Source organism: Struthio camelus, chromosome 1 (genome assembly GCF_040807025.1).
Source record: "Struthio camelus isolate bStrCam1 chromosome 1, bStrCam1.hap1, whole genome shotgun sequence".
Lineage (NCBI taxonomy): Eukaryota > Metazoa > Chordata > Aves > Struthioniformes > Struthionidae > Struthio > Struthio camelus.
The window spans coordinates 67,796,452-67,818,046 of NC_090942.1; the positions used below are offsets into that span (position 1 = coordinate 67,796,452).

At 39.8% G+C, this 21,595-nt stretch overlaps 1 protein-coding gene across 5 annotated transcripts in view; it reads right to left on the reverse strand.

Annotated features, from left to right (window-relative positions):
- Positions 1-7,410: 7,410 nt before the first annotated feature.
- The window catches only part of RESF1 (retroelement silencing factor 1), a 61,422-nt gene continuing 47,237 nt past the window's right edge, over positions 7,411-21,595 (reverse strand). For 3 of the 5 annotated variants that reach the window (XM_068946122.1, XM_068946096.1, XM_068946090.1), the window contains 4 exons: positions 17,840-17,927; positions 10,885-16,461; positions 9,860-9,934; positions 7,411-8,636 (listed from right to left, as the gene is read on the reverse strand). In XM_068946122.1, the coding sequence (XP_068802223.1) occupies positions 8,476-8,636; positions 9,860-9,934; positions 10,885-16,420 (5,772 nt within the window). In that variant the 5' untranslated portion in view covers positions 16,421-16,461; positions 17,840-17,927 and the 3' untranslated portion in view covers positions 7,411-8,475. Of the gene's footprint in view, positions 8,637-9,859; positions 9,935-10,884; positions 16,462-17,271; positions 17,357-17,839; positions 17,928-21,595 lie in introns of all 5 variants that reach the window. The other 2 variants (XM_068946101.1, XM_068946112.1) reach the window with 2 other exon arrangements.

Here is a 21,595-nt window from a genome sequence, read left to right on the forward strand (position 1 = left end):
CAACCACATGGAGAACTCTGAGGCTTACAGACCTCAGCTTGGATTCTGCTTTATGATTCACACCCACTCTATAATAAGCTAGGTTTATTCACATGCACATATAGTTTTACAGTTGATGATTAGTTACTCACCTAGCTCTACATGTCAATTGTTTACCAGGCAGACTACTGGCATCCTCACTAACATCTCCTGAACATCTGCACAACGGACCTTTGTGTAAACTAACTTGCCAGATACTAACATGTACCACAGAACAATCAGTTCTTAAAAACCCATTGTTTTTCTGTTAAACTGCTTTGCTCTAATTTCTCTCAGAGAGGAAAAATGATAGTGAAATGCGGCTTACCCCTGTCACCAGAAGAAAACTTTTCCTGGAGCCCCAGAAATACACCCCACTCATGGCTTATTCAAGCTGTTTGGTCTGTTGGTCTGCGTTATTCAGATGAACCTACTGTTCCACCCCACCGCAAGGTGGGGCAATCCCCTATCTAGCCACACCCTCTCATGCTGCTGAATACCACAATTCATGCTGACTTTCCGTGGGCTTCGCTATTACCAGAAGCGCATTGCTGTGCATCAGCCATGTCTCAGCTCTGGATTATATATCTGCTTATTCACAAAGCTTAAGCAGGATCTTCTCTGATTACTAATGATCCCTTTACCTGTGTCAGGATATTCCACATACCTCCTGTTCTTAGATCAAGGTCTCAGCTATAGCACCTACCTTACAACTTCATGTTACAAATCCAAATGAGGTTGTCACCTGGATGTGCTTCCCGTAATGGACTTTTCTGGTCCATTTGGATTTGGTATGGTGGAAACTAAACAGACCATATCCATAAGCCTGCTAAAAAAAGTTCCTGCATTGCAGCCAATTAAGCTTTTGTCCAGTTGCTTTCTGCAAATGTAAGTTCAAAGAAGCACCTGGACAGAAATGCTTGACACACACTTCTGGCAGGCACAGTGCCAAAACAAGCAGTTTCTGGAAAGTAGGTTCTGGCAGGTCTGGCAGTCTCTGGCAATGGATCTTTCTTGATTATTTGTATGTTGTAACTAGAGCAAGCCAATGCCTATACCTGTATAGGCCTAACTTACATAACTGCTTACAATTTGTCAAAACTGCTTACAATTCTTTCAGTTATAGAGCACTGCCATCCTAACTGCTTGGAATTACTTCTGTGGTAATCAGCAGCCATCCTAGCGCTTCCTACCTGTCTTGCATGCCCCATGACCTGCTTATTTTATTTTGCCACTTCTTATATGTACTAAGCAATAGATTTTGCCAGCAAACTCAAAGCATAAGTACCCACTACAAAGCTACAGGTGTTCAGTGGTGAACAATCTTCCCACTCCAAAGAAGTATTATTTCTCTCTTCTTCCTCAATTCCCTTTTACAGTAAGAACATGACATCCCCAAAAGAAAAGGAGTTTACCTCAAGGTTTTAGCATCCCTCAGGATTAGTCCAGGAAGGCCTGAGATGCTTGTTTTCACATTTGTCTCACACAGACCTCCACCAGGTGTTGGATGATGCCCTTCTCCACTGCCACAGTCTTTCATTCTTCAGAATTTTGATGCTTTTGGTCAAAACCAGTTTCGTGGATAAGCTGAGGTAGAATCTGCAAAGATGGGACACAGTCACTTAAGAACTTTCAAACATCTGACAGGGGGTACTACAAAAACCTTTGTCCTTCCTATTTCTCATGGTAGAACACTGATATCAAACTTGCTGGATGAAAAAAAACTCAATGGGGCAACGTATTGTATTCATAGAGTAGAAGCACTCCAACTTCCTCTGTGCTTGAACCTGCAGTCCTGTGTTGAAGACAGGCAAATACATTCCTGGGGAACTGGACTGCACTGTGCTATCTGCCACATGATGTTGGGCAGATCGTTAAAATGAAATATCACAGATGTTCACACCATACAGGCTGCATTTTCTAGGTAGGCTACCTGAGATGCTTGAAGCCTAATTTGCGACTGAATTCAAAAAGAACTGTCTTTTCAGCATTCAGATCTTTTTTACTACCACCTCAATACAAAGAAAATAATACAACCACAGCAACTCACTGGAATGCTGCAGATGCAAATATGATTGTTTATTTACACTAAGGACAACTGCTACATGGAAACCTGTGGGATACTGGGAAGTCCACATTTATAGCAGTTTAGAAATCCATCAATAAATAACAGCATTAGGGCCCTATGTTTTACAATGGAGAAAAAATAAAATATCTGCTCATTTACTGAACGTCAGCCATCCTACACACAAAAAAAAAAAAGGATTGGGAGAAAAAAACAACAGTATGAGTTTATGAGTTCATTCAAACCAGACTGATGTGTAGAAATCCTTATTTCCAGTAATTCCTGAATTTTGAATACCTTGTTGTATCACCCTAATATATAGTGTATTTTTTGTAATAATATCTATGGCTGCTTTTTAATGTGCCATTAGCTTTTCTTGACAGTCAGTGAGGTAAAGAGCATTCCCATGATACCTCCTGCTTTGAGGGTTGTTGCGGTCACCGTCTTACTGATAAACGCTATAGCAAGATTAAGGACATGAAAAAGTGGAGCCTAATGCTAGGTGCACCTACTCTATGTGGTACAATCTATGTTTCATTCCAGACTGCTAGTCCTTGAAATATCCACACGATATGTAAGAATTTCACTCCACTGTGTCCAAGCTAGAGCAGAATAGTAATCCTCAGGCTTTCAGTGTGCCAACAACATAGCAATTCACTCCATGGCACAAGCCTGAAGGTGGTGTAAACACAATGTAAAGGTACAAAGAGATTGGAACCCGCAGTCCAATTGTTCAGCTGCCTGTGACTCAAGAGGAAGGATTACAGCCTGCAGTTCCCCTCTTCCAACTTGAGACAGTTCTCTGACGTTTTACCCAGAAGGTGCTGTGCCCTCACCAGCCCTGAAATGTCCTCACACCGCCTAACACACTGTTGGTGGCCCAGGTCTCACGGGTTTTGATGCCTAGCCATTCCAGTATTGGTCCTTTAGCTTTTCTCTTGTCTACACTTGGAGAAAAATAAATCAGACAGTATCTTGGGGAACATGGGCAATTTGTGGCTGGGAGACAGCTAAAGCCCTCCTTTGGTCTGGATATATCCAAATACACTCAAACCAACATAATGAACTGGACCAAAATTTTTGCCGAAAGATCAATATGGGGCATCTTCTGGGCTTTGAACCCTAGAAGGTTAGGGCAGGGGGCTTCTTATCAGGTCCTGAAGCTGATGAGAGCCCAGTTTCTATACAGGCATTGCTGTTTAAAATCAAAGGTAAGTATGCACTGTAAAGGCCATCCTCTGGGACCATGGCCTCATCCCACCCTTAGAGACCAGCTCTTGTGAATATTTCTAGTGTCACCTGTTGGAAGTGCGTGAGAGGAAGCAGATGTTATGGGGATGCACCCTGTGTGACAGTGAGCTGCCTTTGGCAGGCAGGAGGAGCTTTCCCTCCCTCCCCCCTTGACATACACATGCATGCACACCACTCACCATCATCTCTGAGAGGATCGCGCAGCTCCATACCTACTAGGAGTTCAGTCCTTTCCTTTCTTGAATTTGTAGAACAACTGTCAGGTTAATGCAGGCTAGTCAGAGAAACATTGTACAGTGGAATAATTAAGATTGGAAGGGACCTCTGGAGGTCCCACACATCATTCAAAGCAGGGTCAGCTTCAAGTTAGAACCAACATCAAAGACAGATCAGGTTGCTCAGAATCTTGTCCAGTCAGGTTTTGAATGTCTCTAAGGATGCATACTCCACAATATCTCTAGGCAACCTGTTCCAGTGCTTAACCACAACTGTTATTTCCAGTATGCAGTGGGCTTTTTACTACTGCAAGGTCACACTACTGACTCGTGGGCAACTTCTTAATTAGCACCCCCACCTCCTTTTCTAGAAAGCTGCTTTCTAGCCAGTCGATACCCAGCCTGCACTGCTGCAGGAGTTCTATCCCAGGTGCAGGACTTCACACTTGCCTTCCTTGAACTTCATGAGGTTCCTGAGGAGCCCATTTCTCGATGCAAACCTGCTAATGTATCTGCCGGGTACGTTACATCCCGTTGTCCAGTTCATTAATGAAAATGGTGAACAATGACAACCCTATTAGGTTTATACTCCCATGGACTTTTTACCACTGATGCAGATGGTCAGCAGTTCAGCTAGTTTTCCACCCACTTTGTAGTCCACCTATCCAAACCATCTCTCCCCAATTTGGCTACAAAAATACTACTGGAAACCATATAAAGAGCCTTGTTAAAGTCAGGGTAAACATTCACTGCTCTCCCCTTGACCACAGAATCAGTCATGTCAAAGGAGGCAATCCAGTTGGTCAAGTATGATTTAACCTTGGAAAATCCATAGTGACCATTCTAAATCACACTATCCTTAACATGCTTAGGAAGACATGACTTCTATAACCTTGCCAAGGACAGAGATCAGGCTGGCCAGTCTCATGTAGTTCCCTGGAGCATCTTCTTGTCTTTGAAAATGGGTGTCACATGACATTTGCCTTTTTCCAGTTATCAGGAACCTCCTCCTAGTTGCCATGACCTTTCAAAGATTACGGAGAACAGCCTCACCGTCACCCTTACATGCATGTCATCTGGTCTCATGGACTTGGGCACAACTAATTGGCTTGAGTGGTCTCTGATTCAGTTGTCTTCTACCAGAGTTAATAGCTCACTCCTGCAGACCCTGCCACTAGGCTCAGGGACATGGTAGGCCTGATAGCAAATCTTACAGTAAAGACAGAGGCAAAGAAAGCATTTTCCATATCCGGTATCACTAGAACCACTGCCCATTGAGAAGTAGGATTATATTTTCCATTATTCTTCTTTTTGCTGCCAACGTACCTAGGGGAGCCTCTTTTGACACCCTTTTGGCTGAAGTAGTTCTGCATAGATTGTAGACTACTGTCTTGCACACTGAACTTCACAGAATCAAGAAACAATCATCCGTTTTCCCTATCCAACTTACCAGCTAGTAGTGAGGCACCTAAATGCACATTCTACTTCCACCCTTCAGGAAGTCAGGATTAGACAGATACTTGCACTGCCGGTCCCAGAGGACACATGGAACCAAGCTTGGGAATCACTTCACGTTTTGGATGCTGATGCCTCCCCTTGGCTTAGCATCAATATTGCAAAAGACAAGAACGTCAGACTTTGCAATTGCAGCCCTGAGCCTTCTGGCATACAAGGTCAAGGATGACGGAAATTGTAGCTTTTCCTACAGATACAGGAAGTTTCCTAGAAGGGAAAGAGGAGAAGAGAGGCACCAACAGGATAGGCTGTGGCTCACCCACATCCTAGAGTTCTGCATCTGGCAGGGTGTAGTGAGGGCTGGCTGATACCTAAGGGACGAGGAGCCAGGAGCCAGAAGGTCAGGGGCCTCACCAGTTGGGGCCATATCCCATAGCACCAGAGCAGGACAGGCCCAGTCATGGTAAGCAGGGTCAAATGAAAGTCCAGACTGCCAGATCAGTTTATGGTGCGAAGGAGGTCTGAGGTCAAGCTGGGAAGTCAATCTGCAGGTCAGATCAGGTCCAGTGATGGTAATCTGTGCCAGACACAGTCCAGTGATTGATCGCTGGGCAGGTCAATAGCAACAAGGTATGCTCAAGATCAGACCAGGAAAACAATCTGCAAGCCAGAGTCCAGATCAACATGTAGGTCCATAGCCAGCCATGGCTGCAACAGAGCTGGAGGCACGTACACCTATGACACAGCTCAGGCAGGGATTGAAGGTCCAGGTCTGAGCTTAAATGGAGCTCCTGAGTCCATGGGAACGGGGTGTGGGCAAGCCTTTTTAGTGCTCTGAGAGCACCCAGCTGATCATTCATCAAAGGTTGTATAAAGTAAGCCCACTGGTGACATTCATATCAAGTTCCTAACCTCCTTTACACTACAGGGGACAAGTAAGACAAGGACCAAACATCAGACCCATGACAGATATCTCCATTGCTAGTGAATGTCGCCCGTGTTGACATTTGTCAGTTTTCTCCAAGCAACATGGCACTAGTTTCTTCCCAACAGCCACATCTAGATGGATGCAGGTGTCTTACCAAGGGCCAACTTTAGCATCATGGTCTCAGTCAGCAACATAGGGAGCAGGTGAAATGGCAATTCAGTAAGAGCATCTGGCACAGTCCTTTTATTATGCAGGTGCATGTAGCAATTATGCAATAAGGGTAGCACAGGCTAAAGGCCAGTCGTGTGTAAGTGCAAAGGCTTATAGGAGAGCTACGGAGTCAACATATGAACCACCAAGCAAAAATTTGTTCCTAGCCCTATAGAAACAGCATATACACAAGTCACCTTGCAAACATGGGTCATCGCGCCAAGATTCACTCCTTGGTATAAATGAGGAAGAAGATGCAGCTGTATGCACTGGGACTCAAACCTGACATTCTCATTTATTGGGTGCACAGGGTCAGTGCATGGGCTTCTGCAGATACTTACTTCTGCAGATACTTAGAGTACAATTATCACGGGCCAACGGATTGAATAACTTCCTAGTGAAAAGGCTCCACTCAGTCATTTAAGTCAGCTTCATATATTATTAAGCAGAACGAAACCCTAAATTAAATTCTCAACAGGAATTATATATTATTCACACTGTACACTTGAAGCTACCATGAATCTTCTTTGATACAGACAGTGTAATACAGGTGCTAAGTTCCCAAGAAAATGGAAAACAAACCCTTCTTAGAGTTGCCAATGCTGTTACAAAATTCTCCAGTGGCAACATTCCCCATCAACTAATAGCTGGGTAAGTTTGCAAGTTATTAGGACATCTTACTTGCCAGACAGGTGGAGAGTTAAATACGACCCAAATAGGTCCCTAGTTTAAAAAAAAAAAAAAAAAAAAAAAAAAAGGAACATACACATGATGGAAGGAGATAATTGTTTTTGCCTTCTTTAAAAAAAGCTAGTTTATAATTTCCCAGATCTATCTGTATGCTGAATTATAAATGTTATAATCCACTGGGTAATTGCATCTAAGATCCCTGCAAGTGTGCCTCTTCCGGAATGGTGTAATACTGAAGGCTTTCTGAGTTCTGATGCTAATTCACCAATTCATAACTCCAAGTCAAAGCAGAAAAGACAGACGCTGAAGAGACATTCCTGATATGGTTTTGGAGGTATAAGTACATGCTGTTACAAGCTCATTGACAAAAACTCGGACTCAAGTCCTGTTCTCTGTTTTATCTATGAAACCTTTTAAAGGAAGAAGATCTGGCACTTAATTATTTTAAAACTGCTTTACATCTGTAGGAATATCTTAAATCTCTAACTAACTGCAATAAACAATTAGCTACTTTTTATACTAAAAAAGGCAAGGAATAGCCCTCAAAAGTTTATTGCAGGTATAAAAATCAGTCAAGGAAGTATCTACAGTTTTTACTTTCCGTATAAAGGTTTAAACAGATAAAAAGAATCAAATACCACAATTCTGAAAAAATATGATTCAATTCAAAATTCTGAACAATAATGAAAAGGCACTTAAACAAAAGAAATCCAGCAACAAATATAACTCTTATGTCACAGTGAATTTGTAGTCAAACATTAGCTAACATAGTTTATAAACAAAGAAATTAATTACAGCCTTGTTAAGTTAGCAAGAGTCTAGACAAAACTGAAATTAAACTCCCTTTACCTCAACAATTGTGCTTTTGTTTCAAAAGCAAAAAAAAAAAAAGCTGAGACAGACACAAAAAACGAGGGAAGAAAACTCTTCAGCCAACCATCAGTCTAGAGCATTGTGTTCAGATGATGAATTCAGAGTTCAATTTCTGCAAGCTTTATGAAAATAAACATAATAAAACTAGATAGCAGCATAAATACTTCATGGTATCCCCTGGCCTGTATGTTTAACTTTAGGGTTTTATTTTAGTACTCTAAGGTTAAAAAAAAAAAATGCTTCTACAAAAAAAAAAATAAAGCCTTGTTAGAGGTACGATAATCAGGCTATCATAAGCAGAAAACAAAGATGTAATGCTTGTGAATCCACTGCAATCCCTTTCCACTAGGAATATTTTTCCACTGCCAGCAATGGAAAACATCACAAGTAGAAGTTTTCCAGAATCAGGAAAGAAACAGACTATCACAATTCAGATAATTTTGAGGTTTGTGTGCTTTTGTTTCTTCTTCTTGTAAGGAGTCAACTAACTCCTGTATTTAAAAAAAAAAAAAAAAAAAAAAAAAAAAAGGCCAAAAAGGGATAATACATTTGACAGTGACATTTTCAGCACCAAACCCTATTTGTGCAACAAATACAGGATGTATAAGTGAAATTTCAGTCATTTACAGATATGAGGCAGATAGAGAAAAAAATCTGCCAACATCAAGAGTTTATATATAATTTTTTACAATCATTCACAAACATGAAGTAAATAGGAAAAACCACATATTTTGGTATTGGCAGTTTTTTCCAGTGATATCAAGAGAGACCTATGACACAGGAATGCTATCTAGGCTTTTGCATCTTTTTTCCAGATACATTTTCCTGTAGGTTTGAAACATCTCTTTTGAGTCCTTCATTGGAACGTGAAGAGCCTCACCATCTCCTTCCAGGATTTGTATAGCTGCATCAAGTGGAATACTGTCCTCAACTGAAAGACAGATAAAGCAGCAGGTTAATCGAAAAGTCTGGAAGTTCCATATGACTTTAGTGCTTATGCATGTGATATTTAAGGCCCTCCCACTATCGAAAAGGATGCCACAAACTCTCTAAAGTACAAATCACATCAAATTTAATTGCATCTCCAATGCATCTTTCAAGCACTAACTGGTAATGCCAGGTGTCTTCGTATAAGAGATTTCCAAAGAACATTAAGAGAAGTGTGAATGGAAACACGCATTTGTCAAAGTAAGAGAAGAAACAAAAGAGGAAGAGTTAAAAGAATGGCAGGCACTGATAGCCAAGGACACATTTAAGAGCAATAAAAAACTGGTAAACACTGAAAAATGTTTGCTTGCATCAAGGCCACAATACAGACTTGTCAGCAGAAGACCTGCATTCTGGTAACAAGAGGATGGTAACAAGGTTACAGCACACTGAGTGCACCATTTCTCTTACTGTTAGAGTAACAACAAAATGGACTATGGTGAGAAAGAAACTTAAAGCAAAGAAACAAAAACAATGGGCAGTAACTGCCTAAAATTTACAAGGATGAAACAAGCAAGACTGCGGTGAGAGATGACACCATAGTAACCATTGACCATAAAGGGTATAAAAGACCTGTCCAAAAACAATTTGTCGTTGCCAGTCAAGAGGAAACCGGAGGATGCAGTAGCTGGCACTCCTTTTCCTCTATGTCAGATAGGAGTAATTCTGTCCAGAATACTAGGACACATATGTCCCAATATTTGTGAGCATGGGTGCAGGAGCAGACAGTGTCACCTTATTGACAAAGCCAAAAAAAAGATAATCACTTTGTTTTAATAGTCTAACACTAAGTTTTGTTATATTACTTCCTACGTTTTAAACCTTTGTACATTTTTAAAACTTCGTATATTTTGAAGTACGACGTAACAAGCTTGGGTTTTGCCTACGTTTTTAACTTGTAGTCGAATACTGTCACCGGTACTACCTTTGACTCAACTGCACACATGAATGCAGGAAAACACATTAATGCATTCTTGTGTTACTAAAAGTCTCCACAAATCTTTGAAACTCACATGCATCTACTTGATAGTATCCGTTTGGGCAGCAGAACTAGTAAAGAACGAACTGAAATATTTCATTAAGATTTGCTGGTATAAAGGAACACTTAAAACCAAGTAGAGAGTATTTAATTTTTATTTTGAAATGGATAATCACAAGTCATTTCACCTGTAGAGGTCCCTTCCAGTTTTCTTTCGTTCACTGAATCACATTTTAACCAATCTTCTTTTTTACTCTTGAGACCTAAAACAAAATTGAAAAGTTTCATTGTTCTTTTTGAGGTTCCTGTAGCACAAGCATTGGTCTCTATTTAGCATAAGTACTAACATATGTATTAGCACACGCAAGAGGCAAGTGTGAACACGACTGCAAAGGCTTCTATGTTCCGCTTAAATTTTTATTTTAAAATCAAATCGTGTGCAACATCTATATGCTTCACAATGCACCTGTTACAACATCTAAAGATTGGGCAGAGGGAGAAGAGGAAGAGGAAGGCTTTAACCAAAGATGGCAAATGTTATGAGAGACTAAGTGTTGCAACAATGAGAAAGGAGCGCACAAGATGTTTGGCCAAGAGCTCTCCCTTCCTCATCACGCTCTCCCTTCCTCACCACCTCAAAAGATCTCTCCCTCCTCTGTCTACCCAGCCAGATCTATACGTAACCAGGCTAATACTGAATACGAATCAAAGATCACCTTCAGTAACAATGCCAAGGGGATCTGTTCAATACAAACAAGCCCGGCTATCTTCTAGAAGTAGGTTAGAAAGCCTCCTTGTAAAATTATTTGAGACTACAGTGTTCTGAACTACCCTAACTTTATTCTGTAAAATTTAAGATAAAGCAATAAAACAAAAGTTGAAGGATATTGCATTCTTCATCAGTCTAACACACAGCTAGAGTAAGAAAGATACCTGAACAATTTCAGCCTTCAAATTCTACAGCCCCAGATTTTCATTGTCTGTAGTTTTGTATAACATGAACACAAAAAAAAATTTACTTTTTTACTTGTATTGATTTCTTAACTATGTAGGGAAACAAATTAATTATCAAGATAGATAAAAATACTAGCAAATGACCCTTGGTTTTACATACCGCTATTCAACTTGAATTCAGGACTCTCAGCCTACTCTGAACTACTCAGTGCCTACACTGTTTTGAAAGCGGGAGGAAAATCATATATATACATCATACCTGCCACAACAGATTTCTCTCTTTCCAGGGTATTCTTTGTAGCTGAGATTTCTTCATCAGTGGCTGGATTTTTGAACAGTATCTCTGGACATAGTTTAAATTCAAGTACTTGCAGTTTGTGTGATTTTTCATCTTCTGAGAGAGAAGCCTCTCTTTTCTGATCTGGGCTGTTCTGTGACACTTCGGACTTCATGTGCCAGACAGGTCTGACAGGTGATGTCTCTAATTTGGTCAGATATATGCTTTCCTGTGCAGTACGTTTAAAGGCAACTCTATTCAGATAGTGTTTTTTCGGTTCCTTTTGAAGGTACATTTTTAATCTGTTATTTCTTCTATTCAAATATAGCAGGTTTTTGTCAGAAAACACTTTCTCAGAACATTTGTCTTTGTTCTGACTATCGAGATGTTTCTCTTTGTTTGAAAAGTAGCTTTTAGAGATAGAAGATCGGCCCCTTTTCCTCTGTAGTTTAAGGACAGAGTGATCTACTAATGAGCTCTTGCGTTTCCAGCCATTTTCTCCATTCGTTTTTTTAGTCTTGTCAGTATTTATCATGTGATTATGTGAAAGCTGCTTGGAATTCTTTGCTTCAGACTGCTTTAGTCTTTCGTCTTCCAACTTTGTTTTTTTAGGGTCTCTCTTTCCAATCATATTTTCTTTCCTCTTCCGTTTGTATGAATTCTCCTGTGAAGGAAGAGCTTTTACAGATTTATGCTGAGAATATTTGTGGCTTCTTGACTTTAAGTCTACATTGCCAAAATTTGGGAACTTAACAGCATCAGCACGATAACTACTCAGCTTTTTGTGTTTTATTTCCACTGATAACTTTACCTTCCCTCTCATATTGATTCCTACATCTTTTCCAAGTATGTCCTTTTCTTTCCTGCAGTTCTGTTCTTCACTCGAGTTCTCTTCGCAGGTTTTATTTTTATGTCCTTGATGGACTTCAGAGTGCTTAATTTCAACAGTTTCTGAGTTTTTAAATTTGTGAATGTCTGTTTTGGGTTTCACAGCCACACCTATTTCAGTTTTATCTTTTGAAAGAGACTCCATCTTAAAAATTCTCTCTTTCTTTTTGGGCAACATCATATTGTCTGCATCTGCACAACCAGCTTTTCGTGACAACAATTCCTCTTTGGAAACGTTCTCATAATCTTTTCTGGCAGAATGAAATTCTTTCCCCAATGAGGGGGTTCTTCTATAGATTTGCAACTCTTCCTTCCAGCTGCTTCTTTTCAATTTATCAAGGTCTTGTTTTTCAGAGGAATTAAGTGGTTTAATTTGTTCCTGTTGCGTTGCAAGTGGTTCATATTTATTACTCACCTTCATTTTAGCTTCTCTGTTCATTACAGAGGTGTATTTGTGTACACCTTTTCTATTTTTGCCAATGCCATTTTGAAAATTTTCAGTCGGCAGGTTTCCCACTGCGCAGTTCATCTTTGTTTTGGAACCAGATTTACTGTTGTTTTCCTCTCTCTCTTTAGAGCTGGCATTTTCAGCTTCCGGAATTTGAAGATTACTATGATTTTTTTCTGAATCAGATATTTTAGACTTACAGGAGCATTGTGGCATTTCATACTCTACAGATAACCAACCCATTAAACAACAATAAGTTTTTTTTTCTCTTCTGGGGTTTAAGGTTTCGTCTGTTTTTTCTTTTTCCTTGCATAGACTCTGATCAGACTGAATACTACTTTCAAGGTTCTCTTTCTCACTTGAATCCTTTTCTGACTGTTGACTTGTTGCTTTATGGCTTTCGCTATAGGAATGCTGGCTGGGTTCAGGAAACAGTTCTTGCATCTGTTCAGACCTTAAGAGTGTAATTTGTATCTGATCTATTGGGTCAGAATTTTTGTTACAAGTTTGTGTCTCTTTTTGAGGTTGATTCTCTATCCACTCAGCCACAGAATCACTTTGTACTGGATCTTTTGTTAGCATATCAGCACCTTCAATGCCATATGGAAACTCTTTCACAAGTTCAGTCAGCTGGTTATTTAGGCATTTAATAGGTTCTCCTCCAAAAAGGTTTGTCTCCTCATCTATACTACTTTTACTGGACGCGTCATCTTGTTTACTGCTGTCTCTTGTAACAGTGAACATGTTTGTTTCAGCAATTAGATCGACTGATGGACCTGGTGAGTTTTGAGTTAACTCCTGGTTTATACTAGCAAGAATTTCCAAATCATTTTCAGGACGCTTGCAAGATGCGTTTACTGACATTTTTTGTTCTGAGGTAGAGAGTGTTTTAGGAGAACTTCCACTGCTTGCTTTCTCAGAACTGCTAATTGTGATACCATTCAAAATCTTATCTGCTTTATTTGTGCAGCCTGACAATTCTTCTAATGTTGCCTGCAGAAAGCCCTCCCCTTGGAGGATGTTCTCTCTCAATTCTAAATCATCTTTATACGAATCCAGCTGTTGTTCCTTTTGCTTTGGGCCAGATGCATTTCCTTCTAATGAGCTACCATTATTTAATATATTTGTCACAGGGCCTGAGCTGAACATACTTGCTATTTGTGGATTATAAAATACATCACCTTCAACAAGAGAACATACACTAGAAATATGAAACACATCATCTTCCAACACTGCTCTGGAAGTATTTCCTGGCTCTAACACAGCTTGCTCGTCCTTATGGTCTCTCATAACTTCTTGAAAGATTTGACTAGAAGAATTCACACCCAATTCAGGAAAAGACGACTTGTCTGGTAAACTAAGCTGCAGATTTTCTCTGGCCTCTTGCAAAGACTGGCTAACTTGCCTTTGCTTTTTATCACATGCATCACTTACGTTCATGCTGTTTTTCATAATTCCATTACCATCAGCTGATTTGGTGTGTTGCAAATTTAAGTCCACTTTCTGTACTGGAACGCAGTCATCAGGTGATGAAGGAACAGTTTCCCTTGTTCCCTTATCAGTATTTACCACAGTTAAAACATTTTCCCCTTCTTCTTGCAAGCTGCATATGCTTCCTGCTTCAATTACTGGATAGGTTACATCTGAAGATGTTGGAAATTTGTCTGCCTCTTCACTTTGTGTTCTCTGTTTAGAAAGTACTAAAGGGGAGACAACTGCTACTTGGAGTTCAAAACTTTTTATCAAATTGGAACACAATGTATCATGGTTTTGTCCTACCGAAACAGTTGTTAAAGGCAAAATTGCTTCATTTGTACTAACTGAAACATTATTTTGTTCTCTATTTGTTGTGTTTTGACTGTAAGGTAACAGTGAAATTGGATTTGCTGTGGGGCTTTCATTTGACGGGCTATTTTGAGCGTCCACAGGTTCTGAAGCACGTTTTCTCCACAAGCCAAGGCATGCAGTGAGCTCTTCCACAGAGTAAGTACAATTGTTCTGTTCAGAACATGTATTTTCAGTAAACGGTGGTTTTTTCTGCGCTACACCATTCTGGAAATTCGTTCCATCAGATCCCATTGCTTCTGATACAGGACGGTTTGTGTGAACTATAAACGCCTGCTCATCTTTCAAACTTTCTACGTTCTTCTCAGTAGTGTCTTTTAATAAGCTTCCATCTGAGCCCGTTACATCTACCAGTGGTTTTTCATTACACAGGAGACTTGTCAGTATTTTATCTGCAGTAGCACCAGCTCTCTTCTCTTTCAAAGCATTTGTGCTGCTCAACACAAACTGAAGAAATGATGAGTTCTCAGGAGTAGCAGGAACGTTCTTTCCTACAATTCTGAAAGAGCTATCAGTTTGACTATAGCATGAAGTATTGTTAGAGGACGTCAAAGTTTTTTGAGAAGAGGCCAAAGCTGATACATCCTTTTGTTCCAAGATGGGAGCTCTCTCAGGATTATTTAATAGAACTGGGAGTTTACTCTGAGATGAAGTGGGAAGGGAGCTTGACGAAAAGCTTCCCTGCTCCATCTGATGATTACTTTGAGTCTTCTCTAATCCTCTGTTGTCAACATTGGTCATGCTTTTGTCGCTTCTTTCTTCGGGAGAAGAGTTAAGAATCAAATGTTGCTGACTCCTCGCTGTTTCAGACAGGAGAGGTGCTACATTTTGATTGGGCCCATGGGGAAGAAAATTAGGCAGAGTATTTTGATTACATGGAGTAAGCGCGGAAGCACTTTTGTCATGTTCTGAAGCTGCTAAAAGGTTTTTTTTGTAATGAAACATCCTTTCAAGTAGGAGGCATTTTTTTTTAATAGAGAGCAGTCTATGAGCTTCCCAAGCTAGTCTATCCTTTGTAATTTTTGTTCCACTGTCCGTTAGTGAAGACATTTGAGAATTAATAGGCACTTTCATTACATTAGTAGCCAGGCTTTCTTGAACTGACGCAGTATCATTTGGTGGCTTTGAAGTTGCCACTGAAGGAATAGTTGCTATTTCTTGCACGATATTATACAGTTCTTTGGAAATGCCAGTAGATGGTGTAGACATTTCATTAAAAGATTGATTTGCTGTCACATTTCCACTCAAATTACAGACGTTTCTAACTGATTGACCGACTTCTCCAGACTGCTGTTTCTGCCAGTACTGCTGAGCACTGTTAAAACAAGGAACGTTTTTTTGATCTGATGGGCGCTTCTGATGGTTTAAGGTGTACCCGTTAGACACATTTTGAACTGCCTGTTGAACACCTAGCAAAGATTGTGCTGCAGTTCTTGGATCACCGTTGGCAGGCAACAAAGATGGTGCAGAACATCCATTATGAGCTTCCGATCCTATCTGACTTGGTACATATTGTTGCAGTTGTACATTTACAGTAGTATTTTGACTCTGAGAGTGTGAAACTTGAAACTGATTACTGGGATAACATATTTGTTTTTGGACATGTTGTCCAGATGTACCAAGGGACAAAGAATTGTTCTGTGAACGAGCATATTGACTGGATGACTGATTGATGGGTACTGGAATGCCTTGAGAAGAAATAGGGCAGTTAATGTTATATAGTGGTGGACACCCTGCCTTTGAAACATTAACGCACTCCCGGTTACTTTGATATAATATTGTAGTTCTCATAGAATTAAGCTGTGGTATTTGTGGCTGCACAGTATAACCATTTGTGGTGACATACTGATTCTGAGGTTCCTGAGGTATGTTCTGTACATTATTTCCAGAGTTCATTCGAGGAAGTAGGGGAGGTAACTTTCTACGGGAATAAACATATGCCTTAGAGTTTCGCCAAGGATTTCGAGTTATCTGTGTCTGCACACGGGATGCCTGATTAGGAGGTCTTGTTGCTAATGGTACATTGGAAGGTGGACACCCATCCACTGAATATTCTGAGGTAACAAAGCCACTGCCAGCTACAGATGCTCCTGGAAAGGTCTGATCGGAATTTTTGTATCCTTCAGCATTTACAGAAGCAAAGGCAATATTTACACTGCTAGGTGGCAGATACATCATTTGGTTATTTCCAGTATAACTGCATGCATTCTCAGAGGGATATGCATTTGCTTGAGGAAAAGCATGTGCATTAGAAAGCACCTGAGTATAACACGCTTCTTGACTTTGCAAGTTATTCTGTGCATCAGCATTCTGGAGTGGTCCTACATTCCAGTCCATCTTTTCTAGATTTCTTTTTCTTCAGTCCAAAAACCAAAAATCTAAAAAAATAAAGTCAAACTTTGATCTATTTCCTATTTCACTTGCCAGCAAGTAATGTATTATGCATTATGAACAGAACTGTTTTGACTTAAACTGCTAGACACAACAGCAACCTCATTGTCCTTTCCTGTGGATATGAGCATTGTCAATGTCAAGTTGCATAAATTAGAACACAGTGAAGTTGACTGGCAACAAAGAATTCTGTTGACTGTCTAGCGAATAACAGAATCCTCAAATTATTCCCCAAATCTTGTTATCGTTCAGCTTCTGAATTTAATGATAGATTGCTACGTTTACCTTCTCCTCCCAAAAGGATGGAAAAAACAGTGTATTTGTATACCAGATGTTATAATAAGCAATCCTTAAGCCCCAAACATAAGCACCTACAGAATAAAACACGGGTATGCCTCCAAATACGAAAAAATATGACAAAAGGAGGAAGAAAATGAACATGGGTTCACTACAGATCTCTCATGAAACTGTATCCTGATCGTTTTTATTTTACATGTCATTTTCTCCTCCCTGAAATTTGGGCAATTACTATTTTGGAGACTCATGAGTCTGACTGCAGTTAACAACAGGTAACTGCAGCAAACCATTCCTAATTTTGTGACATAGCATTAAGTTACTCAGCAGGCCAAAGCCATGAAGCTTGGAGATAGCATTGCAATCTCTACTGCTGCAGTGAGTACATCCCCAGGAGGTGACAAGTTTGCAGACCTCGACCTCTTGATGTGTTATATTCCATAATTTAGACATTTAGACCAGGACATTGATTACCAGCGAGCCCAAATGGGCGAGCATGTTACCTCTGAAAATTGTTAGAGCCAGCTTCTTCAGGCCAAACATTTTTTCAGGATTCTAAATCAGAAAGCATAAAAACAGCAAGACTACCTACAAGAAGGAATATTGTTTTCATCTTGGTAAGTTCCTCTCAGTACAGTCAAACCCACCATCCCCTCATGCAGGGTTCTAGACTTAATTTCTAAACAAAATGTTTCAGGTAATTTCTCACAGATCACCCAAAGCTCCTGACTCTCTTTCATGGGCTCTCATAGATTTTAAGTGTCTCCTGATTTCAAACTCAGCATTAGAAGCATAACCCAGATACAGCCTGTAAGAGCCACAAAGTCAAAATGTTCCAGCTGATTGCTCAGCTATTATTATCAAGATTTGTTCAAAGATACCTGTATCACCTTTCACTCTCTCCTGTACTTTTTCTACTCTAAGATTACATCAATACAAAATAAAACAAGGAAATGAAGTCCCAAATGAAATTGTAAAAAAACAGCAACAACAAAAAATCCCAACACCACCACCCACAAGGCAACAGCACAAATCATCCAGTTTCAACAGCAGCACTGAAGCAATACTTACAGTAATGTATGAATCTTTGATGAGAACATAGGCTTTTGTATCCAAGCTGAAGATTTCAGATATTTGCCAATATTACACTGGATATTTCCTGAAAAATAATCAGAGGACAAAACAAATTACCTCATTGGCTTAGGTAGCTTTGGAAGTAATGTGAAACATTCCAAGAACTAAATTATATTTCTGGAATGTATAAACAAGACTAAAATGCCAGCCAGCAGTAATTATAAAATCCTTGTTAGACAAACAAAAAAAATTTTGATCACATGCAATAAAAAACTTAGTCTATCAAACCTAAACAAGTTAGCTAAGAGTAAAATTCAGTTGTCGCTTTAAAAAACATATAGATGAGGAACACCAGCTTAGTTTATCATTATTAGGTGGATTAAGACAATGTTAAGGTTGCATTTGTGTTCACAACCAAAAAATACTGTATAAAATTTCAAATCAGCAAAATATAAATAAAGGGATATTCACCAGAGAGCACTTCGAAGAACATTTGAGATCAGTATCAGAATGAGCTTCCAAAAGTTAAAAAGACTCTTCATAAATGCCTATGGTATTCTTCTTTCACCTGCTACATTCTCTTCTTGGCCACTGAAGCCTCAAAAATCATCAACAACTACTAAACAGCCCACTGCCAACTATTCATTGAAGGTACATAGACAGGGAAAGGAGAGACACCCAGTGAATGACATCTGAATGAGAACTGTCCTCTAACTTTTATTTCCCCCAAATTAATTACATTTTAATGCTTTAAGAGCTCTTCTATCTTTAAGATCCTAATTTAACCAACTAAACTCTATTAGATAATATAAAGAGAAGACTGGTAGTGCTATCTACCTTAGGTGTGGGGTAATTTGTATTTTTGGGTATGGAACTAGGAAGAAAGCATTCAGAAACCATAGTGATCGTCACACCGGCTACCAATTCAACATTTAATAGGAAGGGTACAAGGTTCCACACCACCAAGATACTTCTGAATCATTATCATTTCATAATACACCTGGAAAAACACCTAATACTTCATAATATATATAACGTTTCATAAAACGTCTGAAAAAACAAGAGAGTCAACTCAGATTTCAACCCACGTCTGCTTAAAGACTATCTTCTGCTTTAGCAGAAAAAAAAGTAAGATTGTACTACCTTGTCCTAATAATACAGAGATAATACGTTAAAAGAGAAGGTGCAACTGGTAAAATTCTTGAGCTTGATCAGTTCCATTTACAAAAGTAACTTAATATCACATCTACACTATGAAGAATCTGAACCTCCCACCTGTCCCATTTTCTACAAAGCTGGGCACGGTATTCCCTAGGATGGACGGTGGCACAGGAAAAACCTGCTCAACTCTTATGGTTTAAATCCAATCAGATGATTTATTACTTTATTAACAACACATAATTAACCAGCAATCAATGAAATATACAGAGGGGATCAAGATCAGCAGTACAACAGATAAATCACAATACCAGACACTTAAAAAAACCTTAATAAACCTACACAATTCTGAACAGCCGTTTATAACTGTTTCCAAAAAAGTTTCAATCCCCCACACACTTTCACAGTTATGCATATAGACACTCCCCCCCCCCCCCCCAACTCCTAAGGAAAAGCGCTGAAGGCCTGTATCTCCTTCTGGGAGTTTGGGTTCTCCTGTTCACGCATATCAGCGAGAATATACCCCACAAGGTCGCCCCAGGTGTGGCTCCTTACTTGCTGTACCCTGCACCATCAAGTCCAGTAGCTGGGTGCAGGCTACTTAAAACATTCCACAGGGAGGATGCTCCATGAGGCCTAGACAGATGTCACAATACTGAAGACGTGACTTCTGACAGTGTGAAACCTGGTTTGGCTGTTGGTCTGTTACCACTTCTCTTCCCCTTGTTACATATCGTCATGCCTTTTTTTTTTTTTTTTTTTTTTTTACTTCAATCTCTTTTTCTTGGAAGACTTTTGGTAGTCTGGATATTATTCAATACACATGACAACCATCTTTGACAATGATAAAATTTGCTTCTTTCCTCTTAGTGCTGCCAGTTTTTGGGAAACCCTTACCAGAACAGACAGCGTAGAGTAATTCATTCACATGCTGCAGTGATCCTAACCAGGAAACTATTGTATGTCGAGGAGTTAGTGAGCTGCACAGCAGTTCACCAAAGCAGACACAGGCCCATGCTGTGCATTTCACTTGACAACTAGATGAACTTAGCCAACAAAATGTGACAGTAAAACCTGTATGCGCCTCCCACCTGGTACCTGGCGATTACTCCACCTGTATGTCTCATCTCATCTTGAACTAAAGCAGCATGTTTTCATAGAACACGCTTTTGTTTGACAGTAGGCAAGAGGAATAGTGTTGTTTACTTGTAAGAACATCCTTTAAAAGCTCTGAAGACCATAATGCTGGCAAACCTCACCACAGGCGCGATCTGCGCAGTGTGTCCTGCCATAACTACAAGGCTGCCTGACATGTACAACTCAAGGGTTCCCAGCATCTGGAGGGACATAAGGTGATAACCTTGGTATCCCCTTTTTCCTTCTCATGTTATCTCGAATGAATGGAATTTTAATCAATAGCTCCACAGAGTGTCTTTCTTACTGGAATCCCTAATCAACACTTGCACCAGTGCCTTACGCACGCATACTTTGCTCTCACGTTCTTGTCTCCCAATCTGTTGTTGCCCACTCCATGTTACCAAGAGGGAGCTGTGTGGATTCACACACAAATGAGGAAAGAGGCACTAGCATAGGAGAGACACTTTTCGGCAAAGCTCCCTTTTATCCCTTTAGGGTTTCTGCAAGGGCTCAATGAACTCAGAATTGAAATGATAGTTACAACCAGTTAGTGGGGTTTTTATTTCTTTCTTGGTTTTTTAAAGTTATCTCTCTTCCAGATGAGTTCTTCAGAAGCAGACAGGAGTTAGGTTGGTTTACAACTTTGTTTAGAATCTCTGGAGCTTTCCCTTCCGTTAGGGCAAGCGTCCCTGGCTCACTCGCAGCTTAAGCCCCTTTGCAAGTATTTTAATCAGGCATAAAGAATGCTTCGTGTCTCCTTTCTTTGTGCTCTTTAACGTATCATTATAACCTGAAGCAGTTTGAAAGGCAAAACATTGACGATCAATTCTCCTCGATAGACTGATTTCTGATTAGAACTTATTATCCTCTCTCAGTTACAGCGCAGACGCTCAGACAGGTTTGGTGTTCTCATCAGCTGCTCTTAAATCATCTATGCAGAAATGCACAGATGCGACAACTACAGTCTGTCTTAGAGAGATAAGAGTTTTGCTGAAAAAAAACTAGAGACCTCTGGTGCTCAGTTTCTCTAAACTCATACAGTCAGCTGATACAACAAGCCTCAATCAATTTTTTTTTTTTTTTTGAAATCAGCTTTCATTTCTTACTAACTGAACCGTTGGCTTAATAAGAAAAGTTTATTTTTGATAAGGTGGCCTGGACAGCATCTACAGGTTACTACCACATTTACAGAAATCTGAGGCCAGAAGTTGTCATGGTACTGCTATGATCCTGCAGTTGCACTGCTTTCTGTGGCTAGGCCTACAGTCATCAGGTCTGTTATTTCTGACAGAAATACTAACTCCTGCCTTTCATCACTGCTGTTAGCAAATATATTGCTTGTTGCCCACCAAATACCCGATACAAGAGTTACTAAAAGGCCTGAATTTATGCAGAATGTCTTATGTTAAACTTTTGGTCAGTTCAGATCTAGTCATTCCCACTTGTCTCTATATAAGA